Below are 21506 nucleotides of genomic sequence, written 5' to 3' on the forward strand. Positions count from 1 at the left end.
CGTGGCTTATCTTGGGAATCTAAGTATTAATATCTGTGGGATGCTATGAGGTCTCTCTGATGGGTGCTGCAGAATCAATAAATATGTACAGAAAAGACCTCTTCTGATAGTGCAGCAAGGACACAATGCCGAAATTGTACTTACTTCCTATAAAACAGAGGGAACATTTTCCTGTAATACTTGTCCACAAGTCAAGTCTGAGGACATCAAAATAATGTTAAATGAATCACTATGTGCTGGGCTGCATTAATTACTACTTAAATATGTATTTTCAGAAGACACACTCTAAGATATACTTGAGGTACAAGTCCTAAATATGCATGCTATGTTAATAATACCACCATAAAACCACACAGTATATTTCAGCTTGCTTCTTGTGAGCAAAGATAACATCAATAGGAATACATAAGCACCATAAAACATCAGAGTTAAAGGGAAACCTACATCAAGGGAAGTTTTGTTTTGTGTACTATATACTAGGTTTCCTCCTTAAGCTTATTTCAAATACATACATCTGCTGCAGAAAATTCGCAAATAAACTATCCGGTCACAAATTTTAGAGAAAACCATGCTAACATTTTACTAAATGCCCTTCCAGACTTATTCTTACCAAATACATTCACACTATATACACTTCTTTGCAGTCTCTCCTCTGCTTTCAACTTAACAATGTATGATGAAAATTTTGCATCTCCATATTTATCTGTATCATTTTTAATGGGATTTTTTAATTAAAAAAAAATGAGATCATACCAAGTGATTTTTTTTAATGTTTACCTTGAAACGAACTCACATTATTTCAAATAGCATCAACTGATTTTCTTAAGTGTTCTTGGTAGACAATGATTTCACCTGCAAAGAACCTTCTTTCAATATTTAACATCTGACTTTGTATTGTTTAATTAAACTGGCTAACTCCCAGAAGAGTGAGTAACAGTGACAACCTCTCCGTGCAGTTCTGGGAGTTGTCTTGTTCTGTATAGTTCATAAAGAAAAGCTATGTTAAAAAGCCTAAATAATAATGACGATATATAATGGCTAATACATACACTGAATGCTTACCATGTGTGAGGTATTACTTTTAAGGGTTTTACATATTTAAATTAATTTAAGTCTCATAATTCTACAAGGTAGGTACTATTACTCCTAGTTTCAGTTTAGTCGCTCAGTCACGTTCGACTCTTTGTGACCCCCATGAACCACAGTATGCCAGGCCTCCCTGTCCCTCACCGACTCCTGGAGTCCACCCAAACACATGTCCATCGAGTCGAAGATGCCATCCAACCATCTCATCCTCTGTTGTCCCCTTCGCTCCTGCCCTCAATCTTTCCCAACCTAGTTTACAGATGAGAAAACCAAGGCACAAAGATATTATCGTAACTTCTCCAAGTCCATCTAGTTAGTAAGAGTCAGAGTTGAGATCTGAATTTACAAACTCTGGCTCTTTTTCTAAAACGCACTTTCTCTAAAAATTAAGATTTAAAAAAAGTAAAAGCCTACAAAAATGTTACAAGAATATTAAAACCAGTTTCCATGTAACCTTGACCTAGAGTCTCTCTTTGTTAATATGTGCCCCAATGGCCTTATTTTCCTCTAAATATGTGTGTGTGATACACACCAGTTATGTTGTTTTATTCTATTTTTTTCTGTGAACCATTTTAGAGAATGCTGCAGAGATCAAGACCCAACAAAGCTTGCAGTTTTAAGTAATACCCTGTGCTACCTTCAAAATGTTTCTGCATGTATTATGCTGCACAGCACAGGTTCAAGCCATTTTGTGGCTAATAGCCTTCAAGGACTTCTGAATAGATTTCTGGAGAAATCTTGAGTTTCAACCAGGAAGCTCTGAAATGTGATTTGAGCCACTTGTTCTAGTACTAAGACAAGCTCTGCAGATATTAGCAAAGACTCAAGAGTGCTATGCAGCAAATCTAGCTGGCACTCAAGTCACTGGCTAAACAAAAGACAATGACTTATACATTATAAAACCAAGTAAGTATCATGGCTGATCTGTCCAGCCCAGTTAACTTAATAAGTATGTACTCTCTGTAAGTCATCAAATGGACCACACATACTCACCACAGTAAACACTGGGGATACACTGGCTAAAGTGGCTTGAGACACATCTGAAGTTCTATTCCGGTAAATTTCACCTGAAGAATGAATTAGAGAATTCCTTGTGAGCGTATGATTGGTTTTCACATATAGCTAAGATACAGCTCTCATAGTCTGTAGAGTTTCACTATGTTTCAAACTATTTCACTATGTTTTGAATTTTTTTCCCAGAGGGTAAGAAACACTTTTAACATTTACAGGGGATTATGTTAGGTTTGGCAAAACATGGTTTTTAAAAGTAATCGTTTAGGTGAGGCATTAGAAGAATTTATGGATTCCAACCACCCCTTTTCCTAATTATTATATCTTGTAGTTGGACATCAAATGTGTAACGATGTTCTGAGATTAAAGTAAAATGCCTATTCCTTTTCATACAATGTATGTAGAAAGGTTCTTAATGAAAGTTACATTGGAAGACATAGTTTAGAAAACATACATTCTAAGAACTATCTGACCTCTCAGCATTCCAAATATCAGGACTATTTGATTAACCTATAAATTATGAAGCCTACAGATTTTAACTCTATATTTAATTTCTTTCCCACCGATACACTTTAATTTTTAAATTATTTTTAAAAATGGGAGTATAACTGCTTCACAATGTTGTCTTGGTTTCTGCTGTAGGTGAATCAGCTATGTGTACATATCCATCCCTTCCCTCTTGAGCCTCCCTGCCCCCGTCCCAGCCCTTTCAGTCATCACAGAACACCGAGCTGAGCTCCCTGTCTATACAGCAGCTCCCCACTAACTATCCATTTTACACATGGTGTGTATATGCCAATGCTCCTCTCTCAATTCATCCCAACCTTTCTTTACCCAGCATTTTCACAAGTCCGTTTTCTACATCCACTGATATACTTTAGAGTGAATACTTGTGAAATAATTCACTGCACTGGAATAAAGACCCCGGTGAACTGGAATAAAAGCAAACTTTTACTTGAAAATGTGATTAGACTAAGTTGAAGAAAAGCTCTCAAGTATAACCAAGTAAATTTAATGCCTGAGAAAGGACACTGTTCACACTACTAAACACAAGAAGCATGGGCAAAATTCCTATCCATAGAATAGGAAGCTATATTCTCATTTCTGATTTTATTCTGTCCTATACATTCAAAGACATAATTTGTTCTTGTGAAAATGATGGGTAAGGAGAGGGTGGGATAAATTGAGAGAGTAGCATCGACATATACACACCATGTGTAAAATGGATAGTTAGTGGAAGCTGCTGTATTTAACTTCTATGCAGAGTACATCATGAGAAACGCTGGGCTGGAAGTACAAGCTGCAATCAAGATTGCCGGGAGAAATATCAATAACCTCAGATATACAGATGACACCACCCTTACAGCAGAAAGTGAAGAGGAACTAAAAAGCCTCTTGATGAAAGTGAAAGTGGAGAGTGAAAAAGTTGGCTTAAAGCTCAACATTCAGAAAACGAAGATCATGGCATCTGGTCCCATCACTTCATGGGAAATGGATGGGGAAACAGTGTCAGACTTTATTTTTGGGGGGCTCCAAAATCACTGCAGATGGTGACTACAGCCATGAAATTAAAAGACGCTTACTCCTTGGAAGGAAAGTTATGACCAACCTAGATAGCATATTCAAAAGCAGAGACATTATTTCGCCAACAAAGGTCCGTCTAGTCAAGGCTATGGTTTTTCCAGTGGTCATGTATGGATGTGAGAGTTGGACTGTGAAGAAAGCTGAGAGCCGAAGAATTGATGCTTTTGAACTGTGGTGTTGAAGAAGACTCTTGAGAGTCCCTTGGACTGCAGGAGATCCAACCAGTCCATTTTAAAGGAGATCAGTCCTGGGTGTTCTTTGGAAGGAATGATGCTAAAGCTGAAACTCCAGTACTTTGGCCACCTCATGTGAAGAGCTGACTCACTGGAAAAGACTGATGCTGGGAGGGATTCGGGGCAGGAGGAGAAGGGGACGACAGAGGATGAGATGGCTGGATGGCACCACCGACTCAATGGGCAAGAGTTTGAGTGAACTCCGGGAGTTGGTGATGGACAGAGAGGCCTGGCGTGCTGCGATTCATGGGGTCGCAAAGAGTAGGACACGACTGAGTGACTTAACTGAACTGAGGTTTGTTGGTTCCCCCTGTACAAACCACCTTATGAGGGTCAGCTGAATAAAAGTTACAGTGCTACAAATCAGCACTTGCTAATAAGTCACAAGTTAGATAAAATGTTACCTGGAGAGAAGAGAGTCAATTTCTAGGGAGACTGATAAGAAGTCCATGGTCCCCAAGGAGGAGAGAGGGGTCTGGGGCTCCTGAAGAGGAGATAGGGGTCTGGAGTTCTCAAGGAGGAGGAAAGGACAAAGGTCTTTTTTTCCTCTACATTTCTTAGTCTTAGTCCCATAAAACATTCTTTTCTTTAAGCCTGGAACTGATGATTACAAAACAAAACAACTCAGTTTAAACTCCGTACTAAGGATTATATAACAACGTATCCTGCCTGAGGACAGTTTCTCCTTCCTGAAAACCTTCTGACTAATACTGTTATCTTAAAAGGTGTATTATGGGAGTGGGTCTGGTAAGATCTTTCCATTGTTAAGTTCTAATCCTGTTATTCCAATTAGTCCACCCTAAAGGAAATCAGTCCTGAATATTCATTGGAATGACTAATACTGAAGCTGAAACCAATACTTTGACCACCTTTGAGGTGAAGAATCAATTCATCTGAAAAGACCCTGATGCTCGGAAAGACTGAAGGCAGAAGGGGATGACAGAGGATGAGATGGTTGGATGGCATCACTGACTCAATGGACATGAGTTTGAGTAAGCTCTGGTAGTTAGTGATGGACAGGGAGGCCTGGCGAGCTGCAGTCTATGGGGTCCCAGAGCCCAGACTGAGCAACTGAACTGAATCCTGTTATCTTAAAACGTAAACTGTGGGAGTGGGTCTGGTAAGATCTTTACAACCTTGAGACATTCTTTTGATTTACTGTAATAATTAATTAAAACAGTATACAGCTCCCTTGCTAAGACTAGCAAGTGGGGCACTCCCCGCCCCCTTCTGATGTCTATGTCAGAAGCTTTCTCTGTCCCTTTTTCACTTAAACTCTGCCACACAAGAGCCCTGAGTGGTCAAGTCTGGTCTCTGGTCCCAAAGCTAAATCTTCAGAGATCACGAATCTGACATCCTTCACCCTAAGGTATCAAAGGGAGATTCTCAATTTCAATGCTTGTCCTAAAAGGTTAGATCGGCAATGTAACCCAATTTGGAAAGACCCTCCAAATGAGTATGAGAAAGCAGGTGGAGAAAGTGAGCTACTTTGGGAGCATTTTGAGAGTACAATTGAGAAAACTTGTTTGAGAACATTTTTGAGAAGCCATACATGTCTTGGATTTTTGAACAGTATTAGTACCCACATGGTCACATTTCTGAAAATGTCAAGGTATCATCTTGGTTTATCATTTAGGGGGGAAAAACAATAACTCAGACTTCTACCTCCATCCCCTTCTATCTGGCTACACAGTACTTGAAGAAAAGTCAGATCTTTCTCAGAAGCAGTTTCTGAAGTCTTCAGCCTCACTCTCCCTTTCCTGAGCAACTGGACAAATGTCTAAATGTGTCCGTTCAAAAGAAAGAGACACAAAGGAGAAATACTTATAAAACATTCCAGGTAGATAAGCCTAATTTTGGTTTCGGCACTATCATGATGGATCGGAGCGAAATTTAAAAACCTCTCAAGCGCACTCAGCCCTGTTTGCAGCCGGACCGGTGGGGAGGAGAGGGCTGGCGGACTCTAGCAGGGGCCAGGGGGCGATGCTCAGTCGAGTTCGGAGCTGGTGGGACACAGCTCCGCCCGCAGACCTGCGCAAGAGAGCAGGACCTCGGCGCACAAGGGCGGACCTGGAGGCCGAGGACGGAGCAGACCGCGGGGCGGGCAGCCACAGCCACGTGGGCTCGGGCGGTCGGGTCGGGCCCTGGGGTCACCGCAGGCCCGGCGTGCCGAAACTGCAGGGCGGGGAGAGCGGTACCTGTCACAGGGAGCCGGCGGGGCCAGCACAGCGGCGCGGCCCGCCTCCTTCCGAGCAATTCGGTGACGCGGCCGTAGGCGACGACGGGGCGAGTGCCGGAGGTCAGGCCCAAGGCCAGAGCGCACAGGGTGCGCCGGGGCAGCCCCACCGCGCGGGGCAGAAGCTGGGCCAGGCTCCGCAGGCATTCCATGGCGCTGGAGCGAGGAGGAGGGAGCTGCGAGACCCCAGCCCTTCATGCCGGACAGTGGCGGGGCGGCCGGCACTTCGCGACCCCGCGCCGGCGCCCAAGCTGCGACGGAGGCATACTGAGCATGCGCCGGCGCGCCGCGCCTGCGTCTAATTTCCCGCGCATGCTCCGAAGGGGCCTCTGCGTGCGCGTCCCGTGACGCTCGGCCAATCAGAGCTTTGCCTTCTGCACCGGTGTGTGTACTTGTAAAGCGTGTATGGACCGGCTCCGGGGTGGGTCGGGGGCGTGTACCTGCGTGGGTTGAACTGCCTAACCTAGGTTCGACCCTTGGGCCTTTGCAGTGGTCTGGTCGGCGCGTACAGTGTTGATTGCTTCTATTAACTAGTAATCATTAAATGTGAAAAAATACGCTGGATATATATATATATATATAATGTTTTACAGTTTCTGTAGCATTTTCGTACAGATGCAATCTACAATTTGGAAGTGAGAGGTTATTACCCATTCTCAACTCAAGTTATAATTAAACTTAATGCAGAAAAAGTAAACTTTCATATGGAATGATATATTAAACTTTTGCTAGTGAAGACGGAGGAACATAAACGCGGAGGATTTATATTCTGTATTTAATCAAATGTAAGCTAATATCAATTTCAAGGTGCCATTATTTTATTTACCACCAAGAAGGAAAAGTCGCCGTAAAAGTTTGCTCTCTAATTGTATCATTTAAGAGTGACCTCAATTTCAGCCTTGAAAATATGAGAAAAGTGAGGCTTAGAATGGATTAAATACAACATACATGCATATTTTAAAAGTGTGAGTTAATAGACTTGCCCTTCCAAGTAGAAATGCACGGTAGACACAAGTTTCACAGATTTCCATCCAATCACTGTGTATGAACACAGAGCTAAAGAAACATAAGAGAAAATCTTTTTTTTTTTTTTTTTCTCCCTGTAGGGTACTGAGACTGAAGGTGATTAGGAGGCCAGTAGACAGAGGCTTCACCTAACGGGATGTTCGGCTTGAGCATTGAGGGCAAAGGACTTCAAGCACTGCTTCCCTGGCCATGGGGTGGGGTGGAGTGGGGTTTAGAATCTCTGGAAAAAAAACCCTGGGTATATAGTACATGGCTGGTAGATTTTTCATTTAAATAAGGGCGACAATGATGAAATACATCTTTCAAAAACAGTGCATGCCATAAGAGACATAAGGAAACGGTATGTGATAACTCTTAAGTCATTAGCATGATGAGATGGGTCTGTCTAAGGTGACCTTTACAGTCCACAGGGTCGCAAAGAGTCTGAGCCACTTCACTTTCACTTTACAAAACCTTAGAAAAACTTTGGGATGTGACCAGACACATGGCCTTATAATTCCTGTCAAGGATTTGGAATTTAATCTGAGAAGGGTGGGAGCTCTGGGAGGGGGTACTTTGAATAAAGATGTAAATCTGATTTACATTTATATGGATTGTTTTGGCTGTGTGGGATTATGCAAAGGTATGTGTGGAAGCAGAGAGATGGTGATGGTTTGGGTTAAGGCGGGGGTGATGGAGGAAGGGAGATTGGTTCGGTTTGGTTCAATTAACTGAAGGCTGAGTTGACAAGATTTGTAGATGGGATGTAAATAAAGAGGCACAGAAGTCAACTTCAAATTTCTTTGGCTCAAACAAATGGGCCATCATGATGCCATTTACGGAAATAGGGAATTTTGGTGAGGGGCAAATTTAGATGTAGGGCAGACTGTGGCTTGGCATTTGTTTCTTGGCATTTGTTAAATTTGAGAGCTCTGCCGGATAGATATCTGAGCATAGACAGCAAGTAAGCGGTTGGAGTTTGGGGGAGATTTTGAAGCTAGATATACACATTTGGGACTATAGAGAAATATTTAAAGCCACATGTCTCCTCTTAGGAGAAAAGTTTTCTCTCAAAGAGAAAAGTTCCTGTGATTCAGTTCTAGGTCTTCTAACATTAACTGATTAAGAAGAGAAGATGAATCCAGCAGAAGAATATGAGAGGGCATGGCCAGGAAGGAGGAATAAAATTAGAGGGTGGGATCCACGAAATCAAATGAAGAAAGTGTTTAAAAAATGAAGTGCTCAGTTACATCAAATGCTACTGCTAGGTGAGAAATGAGAATTGCCTGTATAGGATATGATGCTGTGGAGCTGACCGGTCATCTTGATAAGAGCAGTTGTTGTGGGATGGTAGGCCTCCCAGGTGGCTCAGTGGTAAAGTATCTGCCTGCCAATGCAGATGACACAGGAGACGCGGGTTCCATCCCTGAGTCAGGAAGATCCCCTGGAGAAGGAAATGGCAACCCACGCCAGTATTCTTGCCTGGAAAATCCCATGGACAGAGGAGCCTGGTGGGCTATAGTTACGACTGAGTACACATACAGAGGAAGTGAGCATCACCTTTCTTTTCATCCTAAGCTATGAAAGGATCCCAAAAGATTTCTGCAACTATATAACAATTTGATTTTAAGATCCCTTAATCTCTTTTCCTACCTTTTTTTTTTTAAGATTTATTTCTTTTGACTGCACTGGATCTTCTTTGCTGCTAACTTTTGCCAGTTGCAGAGAGTGGGGGCTGCTCTTCATTTTGGTGTGAGGGCTTCTCCTTGTGGTGGCTCCTCTTGTTGCAGAGCACAGGCTTTGGGCGCATGGGCTTCGGTGATTGGGGCACGTTGGCTCAGTAGTTATAATGCACGAGCTTAGTTGCTCCCTGGCATGTGAAATTTTCCCAGACTAGGGATTGAACCCTAGTCTCCTGCATTGGAAGGTGAATTCTTAACCACTGAGCCACCAGGGAAGCCCCTTTCCTTACCTCTTGAACTTCAAAGCAGGTCGGTGATCTAACCCCAGGCTCACACTGGGTTCTCACCCAGAACTGTTTCACCTCAGAAATGTTATTCCAGTTATGCACACCATAGCCTCCTGGAGACTCTACACCCACAACGATTATATTCTCCCAGCAGAGCCATCCTGGCATTTTCCCCTTCTCTGCCCAACCCAGTTTATGTAACTGATCACTGAAACCACTGTGGCTTGTACTTGGAGCACATTGCCCTCATGGGATGTAATCACAGAAGCCACTTTATTTTCGTCTCTTTAATTCTGCTGAGTGGGTCTGGTCTTTCTCCTGCTTCTTGAAACTTGAGCAGGTTCCATGACTTCTCCGGTCTCCCAGTCCTTATGTTCATTCTAATCTCAGTTCAGCAATTTAAGACATCCACTCCCTATCGTGTTTAGTGAAATAGGTCAGACAGAGAAAGACAAATATTGTGTGTTTCCACTTACATGTGGAATCTAAAAAAATAAATGAATATAACAAGACAGAAGCAGACTCATAGATACAAAGAACAAAGTGGTTGTTACTAATGGGGAGAGGGGAGCAGGAAGGGGCAGGTCAAGCAGAAGGGATTAAGAGGTACAAACACCTACGTATAAAATAAATGAGCTACCAGGATACAGTACTGGGAATATAACAAATATTTTATGATATCCATAAATGGAGTATGATCTATAAAATTTTTGCATCACCATGGTGTGCACCTGAAACTAATGTATTGTAAATCAACTCGACCTCAATGAAAATAAAACATCCACTCTCTATATAAACCAGTGATTTACACTGCCAGAGCCAGTATACTAATCGCTGCTTCACTCTTCATTCAAAGGAAAGACTTGATTCTACACTCCTTGTCAGGCCTGGGGACAAATAGGAAATTGAGGTATAGGCAGAGATTCTGGGAAGCTGCCCCTGCTCCTTTCCCGCTGCCTTTCTTACTCCACGGCTGCTGTCTCTGACTCTGCTGGGCAGTGAAGCCAAGTAAGAATGAACCAAAAGTGTTCATTGAATGATGGCTCCATGCTATCTCTAGGCAGGGCAGATTTTAAGCTGATTTCCTTGTGGGCATATTCAAGCGATCTCCAGAGGACCACCTCCCTCTCTCTCCCCCACCCTCCCCTCCCTCCTCCCCACCACCACCCAGACACATCTGATTGGCATTCCTTTGATGTGGGCAGTGACCCTCCCGATCACTTTCAGTTTCTGCCCCTTCTTGCCTCAAGCAGGTTCCCCTCTTCCGGCCATGCTACTCTTGGGGGGCAGGATCCTATTAAAAACAAGCCCAGATTGATCTTCCTGTTGTCAGGCCTGCATGCAGGATCCCATGCACTTTTAGAGGGAATGCAGTTACTTCTCGCACTTTTAGAGGGAATGCACTTACTTGTCGGCAGAGTTGGTCTCCCTTGCCCGCGTGTGACTCTAGGATCTCTTCAGGCTGCTGGAGTGCTCTAAAGAGGTTCCTCTCACTAGATTTGGAGTGAGAGGACAACACCCTCCCTACCCCTCTCTCCTGATGGTCATGGTAGGGGTGGGATTTCCCAAGCACAGCTTTTTCCAAAATCTTCCATATGATACCTGTGCCTAAGTCTTCAGTCTTTCCATCCTTCTGTAGCCTCCATCTGGATGGGAGGTGGAAGAGCCCTACGACAGCTCCTCAAACTATTCCCTGGGAATCTGCATCTGACAAGCCATCTGGTGGCCGGCTCTGCTGCAGATACCCTATCTTGGCACCTCCGGGAAGCACCTGTGATCCCCAGCACCTCTGACTCTGTTGTACTTCTTTTATTTACTTATTTATGCAGTTATTTATCTCACAGATATTTATTCAGCATAAACTACGTGTTTAATTAAACCATTATCCCTGATTCTGGGAGAAGTAAAATAGTGAATTACAGTGCTGTGTACTGAGTGACAGGAGAAGGCAATGGCACCCCACTCCAGTACTCTTGCCTGGAAAATCCCATGGGCGGAGCATCCTGGTAGGCTGCAGTCCATGGGGTCACTAAGAGTCGGACATGACTGAGTGACTTCACTTTCACTTTTCACTTTCATGCACTGGAGAAGGAAATGGCAGCCCACTCCCGTGTTCTTGCCTGGAGAATCCCAGGGACAGAGGAACCTGGTGGGCTGCCATGGGGTCGCACAGAGTCAGACACGACGGAAGCAACTTAGCAGCAGCAGCAGCAGTACTGAGTGACGGCAACCTACAGGAAGAGATAGTTTAGAGGAAAGATCGGGAATTCTACGTTGGACTGGTTGAGACTGCCAAGTAAATATCCAACCGAATAAAGAGTTATTAATAGATTGTTGGTTTGGAGTCAAGATATTTGCTAGATGGATAAATGAAAGGGCTTTGGCACATAGGTAGTAGGTGAGGCTGTGGGAGAGCAGGAGATGCCTGGGGGTGGTGGGTATAATAAAGAGGGGAGAAAAGTGTCCAGATCACAATCACCAAGGCACATCAATCAACACCGGAGGGACAGAGGAAGAGTCAGTAAAGGAGACTGTGGGTGGATTCTGTGCCTGTTCTTAGCATATACTGGCCTAAACAGTTGTGACCCTAAATAAAACAGTGGAGTTTCCCTGAAAGCACACTGTTTTTGACTATGGTGGTGGAGCAGTGACAGTGAGGGCCAAGAATTTACTAGAGCTCTAAATTTCACTAAAGCTCCACAAGGGAACAACCCATAGGTCCTCGATTAAAAACAAATGCAGATCCTCAGGGTCGATGTGAGAGCAGGGTTCTCTGTGATGGGTTTAGGAGTCAGTTCCATCGTCCCTCAGTTGTTTCCCTTGGAGTTTTCTTATTGCCATCACCACCGCGTTGAAGTTGAGGTGGCTCTACTTCTTTCTAAAGTCCTGGCTTAAGCCAGAATATTTGAATTTATTATTATATACCAAGCAGTGTACTGGGCTTCCCTGGGCTCAGTGGTAAAGAATCCAATGCAAGAGATGCAGGTTCGATCCCTAGGTTGAGACGATCCCCTGGAGAAGGAAATGGCAACCCACTCTAGTATTCTTGCCTGGAGAATCCCATGGACAGAGGAGCCTGGTGGGCTACCGTCCACGGGGTTGCAAAGAGTCGGACGTGATGGAGCAACTAAACGACATCCAAGCACTGTGCTTAAGCACTGCAAATAGTAAACTAGAGGGAAAAAAATCAGTGCAATATTGTGTTAGGATTTTACTTCTTCACACTTATCTCAAATGCTAGCTTTCCTTAGGCAGTAGTTTCTAACTTTTTGTTAACCACAAAGGACTCCTTGTATTATTTTGTCCCCAAGGATCTTGAAATTCCTACAATATTATGTCAGATGAGATGAGCTTGTATGTATAAGTATCTACATACTGTTTTCATTTTAGTCTGGCATTTTCTTATACATGTTCAACTGTTATTAGAGCATTTTTAAAATGTTGAAAATAGCTTTCAGACTCTTCTTATTTTCAGAGCACCTAAGGATGCAGAGATCCCAGACTGGGACTTCTGGTCCTAAACAAATTGTTTTTCCTTCGTTGCCAGAGGGGTAGCTAACCATGTTGCAGTCAATCTTTTCTCTCTCTTTTCTCCAGCTCTCAATGCATCTGTTGCTAGCAGGCATGTTTTTCTAATGAAAATATTTCAGGTCCACCTGGAGTTAATTTAAAAACTTCACTCTCCAAGCATTTTGCTGAGAAAAGAATATCTGAATTTTGATCTCACCGTACCTAGCAACCAACACATCCAAATATACTTTCTGTTTCGAAGAACAGTGGCTAAACATTGTAAATATATTAGACTATAAGACAAAATGCATACTCCGAAAGTATGTAGTCAGATATGAGACTGAGTTCATAAGAATATTCTTATTTCAGTTCTTTTTTAAACCTCAGTTCTACTGATATATTGAACCAGATAGTTTGTGGGTGAGGGCTGTCCTGTATTATGTGGGATGTCTAGTAGCATCCTTATCCTCTACCCAGTAGGTTCCAGTCTCCAGATATCATCACTCTCCTGGGGGACAAAAATCACTCCTCATTGAGAGCTACTTACTGTATTTTATAATAAAGAGAAGAATCCACAAACCCCAAGACTGTTTTTGCCTTTAGAAGATATGTTCTTTTTGATGTTTCTAGACATATTCTTCACACATGGTAGACATTAAAATGTGAAAATATAATATTATCAGACTCCAACACTGAGTTACATTTTTTCCTTGTTTTTATGACTTCAAGGTGTGTCCTGACTTATTTGTGTCCATTATCCCAAACCCAGCTTTTAAAATCACATTCCTGTATGCATCTAGCACCTATAATGGGAAGTGGGGCTTCTCTGAGGTCTGGGTCCACAACACACCTGGGGTCTGCAAGAGGGCGCGTTCCCTTGCTGGAAATTTTTCAAGAAATTCGGCCACAAGAGGGAGCACTATTCCTATGCTTGCTTATTTATTAACTATTGTAACACATGTTTGTCCCACAGAGTTCAGCCATGCAGGGAGTTCCTAATACAGAAATCAGAAACACAGCTGGTATACTAGTTAGGATTTTTCAGAGAATTAGGACCAAAAGGATAAAGGGAGATTTATTATGAGGAATTGTCCCACACAATAATGAGGCCTGAGAAGTCTGCATGCTGGAGACCCTGGAAAGCCGGGGAGACAGTTCAGTCTGAGTCTGAGGCCTGAGAACAGCGGAGCCGATGCTATAAACGCCTGTCTAAGGGCAGGAGAAAATGAGAGTAGACGTTCCGCTTGAATAGTAAGGTGGCGGGGCGTGGGAGGGGGGGGAGGTGAATTCTTTTGCTTTTTTTTTCCTAATCAGGCCCTCAGTGGATTGAGTGACACCCACCCACATTGGGGAGAACAATTTACTGAGTTCATTGATTCAAATGCTAGTTTCACTTGGAAGCACCTTTGAAGATGCCCAGAAATAATGTTTAACTTCTGTGTCCTGTTTCAAATTGGCAAATAAAATCAACCACCATAACTAGTTTACACATCAAGAATCTAACCACATCTGTAGTTTTAAAATCTAAGCTCAGACCCTCTTGCCATTTCAATTATTTTTTCAGTTATACTTTTTGAAACTAGTAGTGTAAGATAGCACTAGAATGCCTGTGCTAGCCCAGCTTCAAGATCTAAGCAGCAGCCAAGTCAGCAACCAGAGATATCAGAGGTTTACAGGATGGGGTAGCTTACATGACTGAAGCAAGGTCCTAAAGCTGTATCCCACTGTGTGTTGTGGAAGAGGGACAGGATCTGGTGGCAGTCTTCACTCTTGGGGGGAAGGGAAGATTACCAGTTATAGGGGTTATTAGTTATTACCAGTTGGGCTTATTAGTTGCCAGGGAAATCAGCAGAGGGGCATGCCCCTCACTGCCCTTTTGATAAGCTATCAATAACTGGGGCTTGGGGTAAGTTCCTAGGAAGGTCAGTCATGTGAATAGGGTGTAGGTGGGACTTCCCTGCTGGCCCAGCATTAGAGAATCTGCTTGCAATGCAGGACACCTGGGTTTGATCCCTGGGTCCAGAAGATCCCCTGGAGGAGGGCATGGCAATCCACTCCAGAGTTCTTGCCTGGAGAACCCCATGGACAGAGGAGCCTGGCAGGCTGCAGCTCTTAGGGTCGCACAGAGTTGGACATGACTGAAGCGACTTAGCAGCAGCAGAAGCAGGCCCCAGTGGGGCCAGAGAGCAAGAGAACAGCCATCTTGAGTGGCCTGTCCATACACCCCTGTAGATGAAAGATTGCAGCACCACACAGACGTTTTAAAGGATTTCTCAGAATAAAAGTGCTAGAACTACCATCTTTGGAGAAAACACATAATGAATGTCTGATAACTGGTGCAGTCTCCACCCTGATGTACTAATTATGCTGCTGCTGCTGCTGCTAAGTCGCTTCAGTTGTGTCCGATTCTGTGCGACCCCATAGACGGCAGCCCATCAGGCTCCCCCGTCCCTGGGATTCTCCAGGCAAGACCATTGGAGTGGGTTGCCATTTCCTTTTCCAATGCATGAAGGTGAAAAGGGAAAGTGAAGTCGCTCAGTCACGTGCGACTCTTAGCGACCCCATGGACTGCAGCCCACCAGGCTCCTCTGTCCATGGGATTTTCCAGGCAAGAGTACTGGAGTGGGGTGCCATTGCCTTCTCCAGTACTAACTATGGGTGTATTGAAAAGGTATTTAATATAAAGGAACAATTAAAAAAATTGTATAAACATTCAGCATCTGTCAAAATGTTTACAGTTCTGGCTTGTGAAGGTAATAGACCTTATTCTGTATTCTTTCATAAAATAAATCTACGTCACACTGTCATGTGCTTGAATTGGCTCCAGGCAATAGCCAAGAATGATATGGCAAATTTGGTGAAAATTTACTCTCAAGAAATTTAAAAGTAGGGGAGATAGAGTTAAGTAGAGGTAAAACCTTGCATGACATGGTGTATAATTTGTTAAACTTTATCATCTAATTTTTTTAAAGAACTGAGCTTGTAGTTCTTACACGCTCTGCCAGTACTAAGGGAAGGCATGTTCGGATATGAATCATCTAGAAAGATGTTAGAACTTAAGCACACTTTTTCAGGAATGCTGGGCATGTTCTAGACCTTTCCCAGTTTACCAGACCTGGAAGTGAAGTTCTGAAACTGACAGACATGCATCCAGACATTTTTAATATAACCCTAATGCCTAGGGAAAGGTCTCCCAGGATCCAGCTTATAATACAGAACAGCATGATTGAAGTTTACCAGAAAGTGTAGGGGTTGGCTTTCGTATTTAGCTGATGGTGAATTGGCTAAACACCATTTTTGTTTCATCCTCACTTCACAGATGCAAACATGGTGGGGAAAAAATGTGCATCTTAAGTACAAGCCATATGATGGTTTTTGTTTCTTTTTTCCTCTCCCTTCTGGCCTGAGTAAAATTTCTGAACTTGTTTTTGTCATTTGTCTCTTTCAGACTAAATTTGAGTTAATCATGGGAAAAAATTAGTTAGGCGGGGTTCAGGGTGTGCTGAGAGGGGCATGGCAACCCACTTCGTATTCTTGCCTGGAAACAGAGGAGCCTGGAGGGCTACAGTCCATGGGGCCGCAAAGAGTCGGACACGACTGAGTGACTACGCACAGCACAGGGTGTGCTGGGTTAATTCATCCTTGTTTTTAGACACTGTGCTGTCTGCAAGGCTCAAAAGATCCTAGTTCTCCAACCAGAGAGTGAACCTGGGCCCTCAGTACTGAGAGTGCATAGCTCTGACCACTGGACCACCAGGAAACTCCCTGGGGTCTTCTTAGGAAAAGTTTTTACTGCATTTTAATTTAAATGGTATTTAAATCTTGTTCTCTGTTCACACGGATGTTTTAAGTGCTTTTCAGATCTGCACTCAGTACGGTTTTGATCTACTATTTGAACATGTCATTGGGAAGTGATCAAATAAATAGGTCATAAAACGGAGAGCTGAAAAAATGTTATATTGTGCAATCACTGAAACTTCAGTAGTTTATAACTAAGTTAGAAATCGATATATGTGAATAAAAAACATTAGGGCATCTAGCCTCAATAATGCTATCCTCTATGGCGTGGAGTGTGTGCTAAGTTGTGTCCGACTCTTCTGTGACCCCATGGACTGCAGCCCGCCAGGTTCCTCTGTCCATGGGATTCTCCAGGCAAGAATACAGAGTGGGTTGCCATTTTCTTCTTCAGATCCTGCTGACCCACGTCTCCTTCATTGGCAGATGGATTCTTTACCACTGAGCCACCTGGCTTTTATGCTAGTCATGGTCTTATTGAGTGATAAAAATTTTTAAGTTAGAATTCCCAAACTTTAAATAACATCAGAACATCATAGTTTCCTAATGCAGCTGTTTCCACTAATTCAGAAACCGAACTGCAGTTAACCAGTAACTTCTGTATTAGTGACATAATTTCCTGCAAAATTGTTCCTTTGTAATGGTTAACTTCTCTCTTGCTTGTTCACAGCAGGGGGTAGTTTTCCTTCATTAAAATCTTGTATTTATTATAAATACCACATTTGACCCTCAAAAACCAAACCCTCCCCAGGTACTAAGAGATAGTATTGTTTTACCTCAGTAATTATCAGCAACCTAAGGAAAATCCTTTAAAATGCTGAAAAAGTTGTTAGTTCAAACTAGACATCTAAGATTTCTCCAGCAGTAACCTTTTAATGACGAGAGAGGCAGGCACTTAGCCACTGAAGCTCACTTGGTGGTGTTAAAGGACGGCGATTTTCACTTTGTTATGAAGAAAAAGGAAAGAAAAGAGAACTGAGTTTATGTAGAATTACAATCTGTGGAGAAATGTAGTCTGTTAGTAGTGTGAAAATATGAAAGAAACCCCTGGAATGTTGGAGACAGAACTAACCAACTTTCATTGTTCTTCTATTGCTCCAAATCTGAGGTATAAAAGGATTAGTGTGGTTGACCAACAAAAGAATTAACCTTAGGTGAGCATTATTCTACTTTTCACTTTAGTGAAATCTAATAATAACGTGGAGAGACAGTAAGCTAGTCAGAGACCAGAGTACTTTGAATTCTCTGGGGTGTGGGAATCTGTGGGAAGACATTAACTGATTACTAAGTTTGGCTTTATTTATTTTTAATTTATTTCTTTATATTCAAATATAAATATACTTATTTTAAATTTATTTATTTATATTTAAATTTGTTTGATTGGGGCTTCCCAGGTGGCGCTAGTGCTAAAGAACCCACCTGCCAATATAAAAGACAAAGATGGAGAAGATCCCCTGGAGGAGGGCATGACAACCCACTCCAGTATTCTTGCCTGGAGAATCCCATGGACAGAGGAGCTTGATGGGCTACAGTCCATGGAGTTACAAAGAGTCAGACACAACTAAAGCAACTTAGCACACACACATATTTATTTTAAAAATATCAATTCTGACTTATGTAAATAAGATAGTTATACCCAGTTACTTACTGGGAAATAGAAAAACAAACTTAGTTTGGCATAGTGAAACCATTCTTAAAGTATTTGCTGGTTTGTAGCATCAAGCTGAAGAAAATGAGTTAACAATTTTTATTAACTCGGCATCAAAGGGAGTCTTGCTCCTGTTGAGAGTGACAAAAATCATTTAAGTTGAAGGGAATGGAGAATTGTCTGAAGTGTTGAAAGGATTTTGAGCTTAAGTTACCTAGGTTTGTGAAAGCTTTATTTTTCTCCCCATAGTTGGACAGTTAAATCAGCATGGAAGAGAAAGTGCTTTGTTTAAACAGCTTTTCTGTTCTAAGAATCAAAGTATCACAACAGACTCCTTGTAGGAGAGAGTAGATTGTGTTGTAAATGGAATTACTTAAGAGTATCAACATTACATCTGCTCCCAGCTGTCCTGCAGGCAAGCAAAGTCAGGCTAGCAGCTTCTTACACCTCCCACTGAGGCAGAAATCCTTTCAAAAGCGAAGCTCTTTGCTCTCATCCTCAGTTGTCATAACTGATCGAGTCTCCAAGGGGTTCTGGTTTTCTGTAAAATACTGTAGTACCTCGTTCTTTAGTTTCCAGAAACTCTAGTGTATAAGAACAAAACAAATCGGTGATACAAATGATGTATATTGCCAACAGATACACTGAAACAAATCAAAGCGTGAGTAAATTTGGTAATGACTTGACTGAATGAATTGGAAATCACTGCAGTTCAAATTGTGCTATATCCCTCACTGGTGCCTCATGCTGCTGAGCAAGTATTTAAAGACTTGTTGACACATTTGATGGTTAGTGTTTTCCATCCATCATCAGCTTTAAACTCAGCTTGAGTTTAAACTAAGACCTGTGTGTGCTAAATCACTTCAGTCGTGTCCGACTCTGCGACCCTATGGACTGTAGCCTGCCAGGCTTCTCTGTCCATGGGATTCTCTAGGCGAGAATGCTGAAGTGGGTTGCTGTGTCCTCCTCCAGGGGAATCTTTCCAACCCAGGGACTGAACCCATATCTTTTACATCTCCAGCAGTGGCAAGTGGGTTCTTTCCCACTAGCGGCACCTGGAAAGCCCAATAGATGTCAGCTAGATGTTCTTTAGAACAATGTGTAAAACAGAGTGATGGTTTGCCAGAGTTAGCACTACTTGATTTGCAAATAATGTATGTTATGAGCTTAATTGTATACTTTCTTAGAAAGTCATATTTTGAAGTCCTAAGCCCCATTCCCTCAGAATGTGGCTCTGTTTGGAGATCTTTAAAGAGATAAGTGGGGCTTCCCTGGTGGCTCAGAATCTGTCTGCTAATACAGGAGACCTGGGTTCAAGATCCCTGGATTGGGAAGATCCCTTGGAGAAGGAAATGGCAACCCACTCGAATATTGTTGCCTGGGAAATCCCATGGACTGGAGATTGACAGGCTACAGTCCATGGGGTTGAATAAGAGTCAGTCATGACTGAGTGACTAAAGAATATAACAACAAAAGAGGCAATTATCATTAGGGTGAGTCCTAATCCGATACGTTTGGAATACTTTGAAGAAGAGGAAATTAGCGCACCGAAGGTGGAGAAAGGACAGAATATTGACTACATAAATGAGAAACAGAGCTTTGCCCAGAGTAGGTTCTGAGCTAGTATTTGATAATGAATGAATGAATGCGTTAGGCAGCTAAGGTCCAGGTCAGGAGATTAGAGAGTCAGAATGGGCAGCGTCATTTAAAGTAACTGGTAAGAAGCCAGGTAATGGTGTGATTTCAGGCAATATCCCACTGAGAGTGGCTTCAAGTTGATTCCACAGGGGAGCTGTGACGTGTACTTTATGCTTTAGGATTAACTCGACCTAAAGCAAGGGAGGTTGGCTTTCATACTCTTCACTGGTCTGTCACAGGTTGAGGGTATGTGTGGCGTGGTGGTAGGTGACAGATGGAGGTGGGGGTGGGGAAGGGTAAACTCTCAGGCATTCCAGCTCTCAACAGTCCAAATGCTGCTGCTTCAGGAGCCCAAGATTGCCTGCGAAGCAGTCACAGGTATGGCACATAGAAGTCAAGGGTAGGACACATGGGGTCACAGGGATCCGAGAGGAACTGGGCTGAGCGCTGATACTGTCCACCTTGGGGTAGTGGTGCAAGTGGCCTTGAGACTAAACCCTAAGCAGGACTGTTTCTCTCTGGTCTGTTACATTCTACTGCAGGCGTGCTATGTCGCTTTACTTGTGTCTGACTCTTTGCGACCCTATGGACTGCAGCCCACCAGCCCATGAGATTCTCTGGACAAGAATGCTGGAGTGGGTGGCCATGTAGCACTGCAGGGGATCTCCCCGCCCCAGGGATCGAACCTGCATCTCTTACATTTCCTGCATCGGCAGGCGGGTTCTTTACCACTAGCACCACCGACTTGACTGTTATATTCTACTGAGTTTGGCCAAACTTTGTATGTGTAATATCTAAAATTGTCCACACTCATTTGCACATGAGAAGAAGAAAGATTTATCTTTAAAAAAATGAGATATTTATTTGGTGCATACTATGTGTCTTCCCTGTAGCTCAAACAGTAAAAAACCTGCCTGCAATGCAGGAAACCAGGGTTTGATCCCTGGATTGGGAAGTTCCTCTGGAGAACGGAATGGTAATCCACTCCAGTATTCTTGCCTGGAGAATCCCATAGACAGAGAAGCCTGGCAGGCCATAGTCCGTAGGGTCTCAAAGAGTCGGACACAAAGTGTCAGACACTTCTGTAAACACTATGGATTCATCATTATCTCTTTTAATCCTATATGGGTAGTGTTTGGTTGTTCATTTTATAGATGAGGAAACTAAGACTTAGAAAAGTAAAGTAACAGAGCCTCTGTCACCAGAGCCCTGGTGACATAGCTACTAAGTGATGGAGCCAAGATTCAAAACCAGGATTTAAGTATCATGTATAAATAAAACCATACAACCAATCTACTTTGTAATATATTGGCATTTTCAGTGAAGCAAGTTAAAATCCATCTTGAGACCATCCTTGTGAGATGGATACAACTCTTTCCTAAATCTGACATGTTTATTGACTCCAGTGAATTTGACTGGTTGGAAACCTCACGCGATTTTTTTCTTCCTTGCTGTGAAATAATTGTCCAGAGACAGGGGAATTCTCCAGGTGGCTAGTTAAACGCCTCCAGAAGGCATAAAGGGCATTGATGAATCCCTCTGAGGATTTCTGTAGTTTACAAGTGGCCTTATTGGCCAAAGAATCTCATTAATCATACCCCTTAGAATGAGATATCCAGAAGTGGCATGTGTGAAGCAAGCATAAAGCAGATGTGATCTGCATCTCAGAATCTCCACATGAAACTCTCTAATAGAGAGTTGTTTATCCTTGATCCTTGGCTTAGGAAGATCCCCTGGAGAAGGGAAAGGCTACCCAGTCCAGTATTCTGGCCTGGAGAATTCCACAGAATG

General features: G+C 42.8%; 1 protein-coding gene across 3 annotated transcripts in view; it reads right to left on the reverse strand.

Moving 5' to 3' along the window:
* MRS2 (magnesium transporter MRS2) overlaps positions 1-6380 on the reverse strand; it is a 35387-nt gene extending 29007 nt beyond the window's left edge. For all 3 annotated transcript variants that reach the window (XM_068994068.1, XM_068994067.1, XM_068994066.1), the window contains exons 1-2: positions 6113-6380; positions 2080-2153 (exon numbers count right to left, since the gene is read on the reverse strand). In XM_068994068.1, coding sequence (XP_068850169.1) covers positions 2080-2153; positions 6113-6302 — 264 coding nt within the window. In that variant the 5' untranslated portion in view covers positions 6303-6380. The remainder of the gene's footprint in view (positions 1-2079; positions 2154-6112) is intronic.
* Positions 6381-21506: the final 15126 nt, after the last annotated feature.

Source organism: Capricornis sumatraensis, chromosome 22 (genome assembly GCF_032405125.1).
Source record: "Capricornis sumatraensis isolate serow.1 chromosome 22, serow.2, whole genome shotgun sequence".
NCBI classification, from domain to species: Eukaryota; Metazoa; Chordata; class Mammalia; order Artiodactyla; family Bovidae; genus Capricornis; species Capricornis sumatraensis.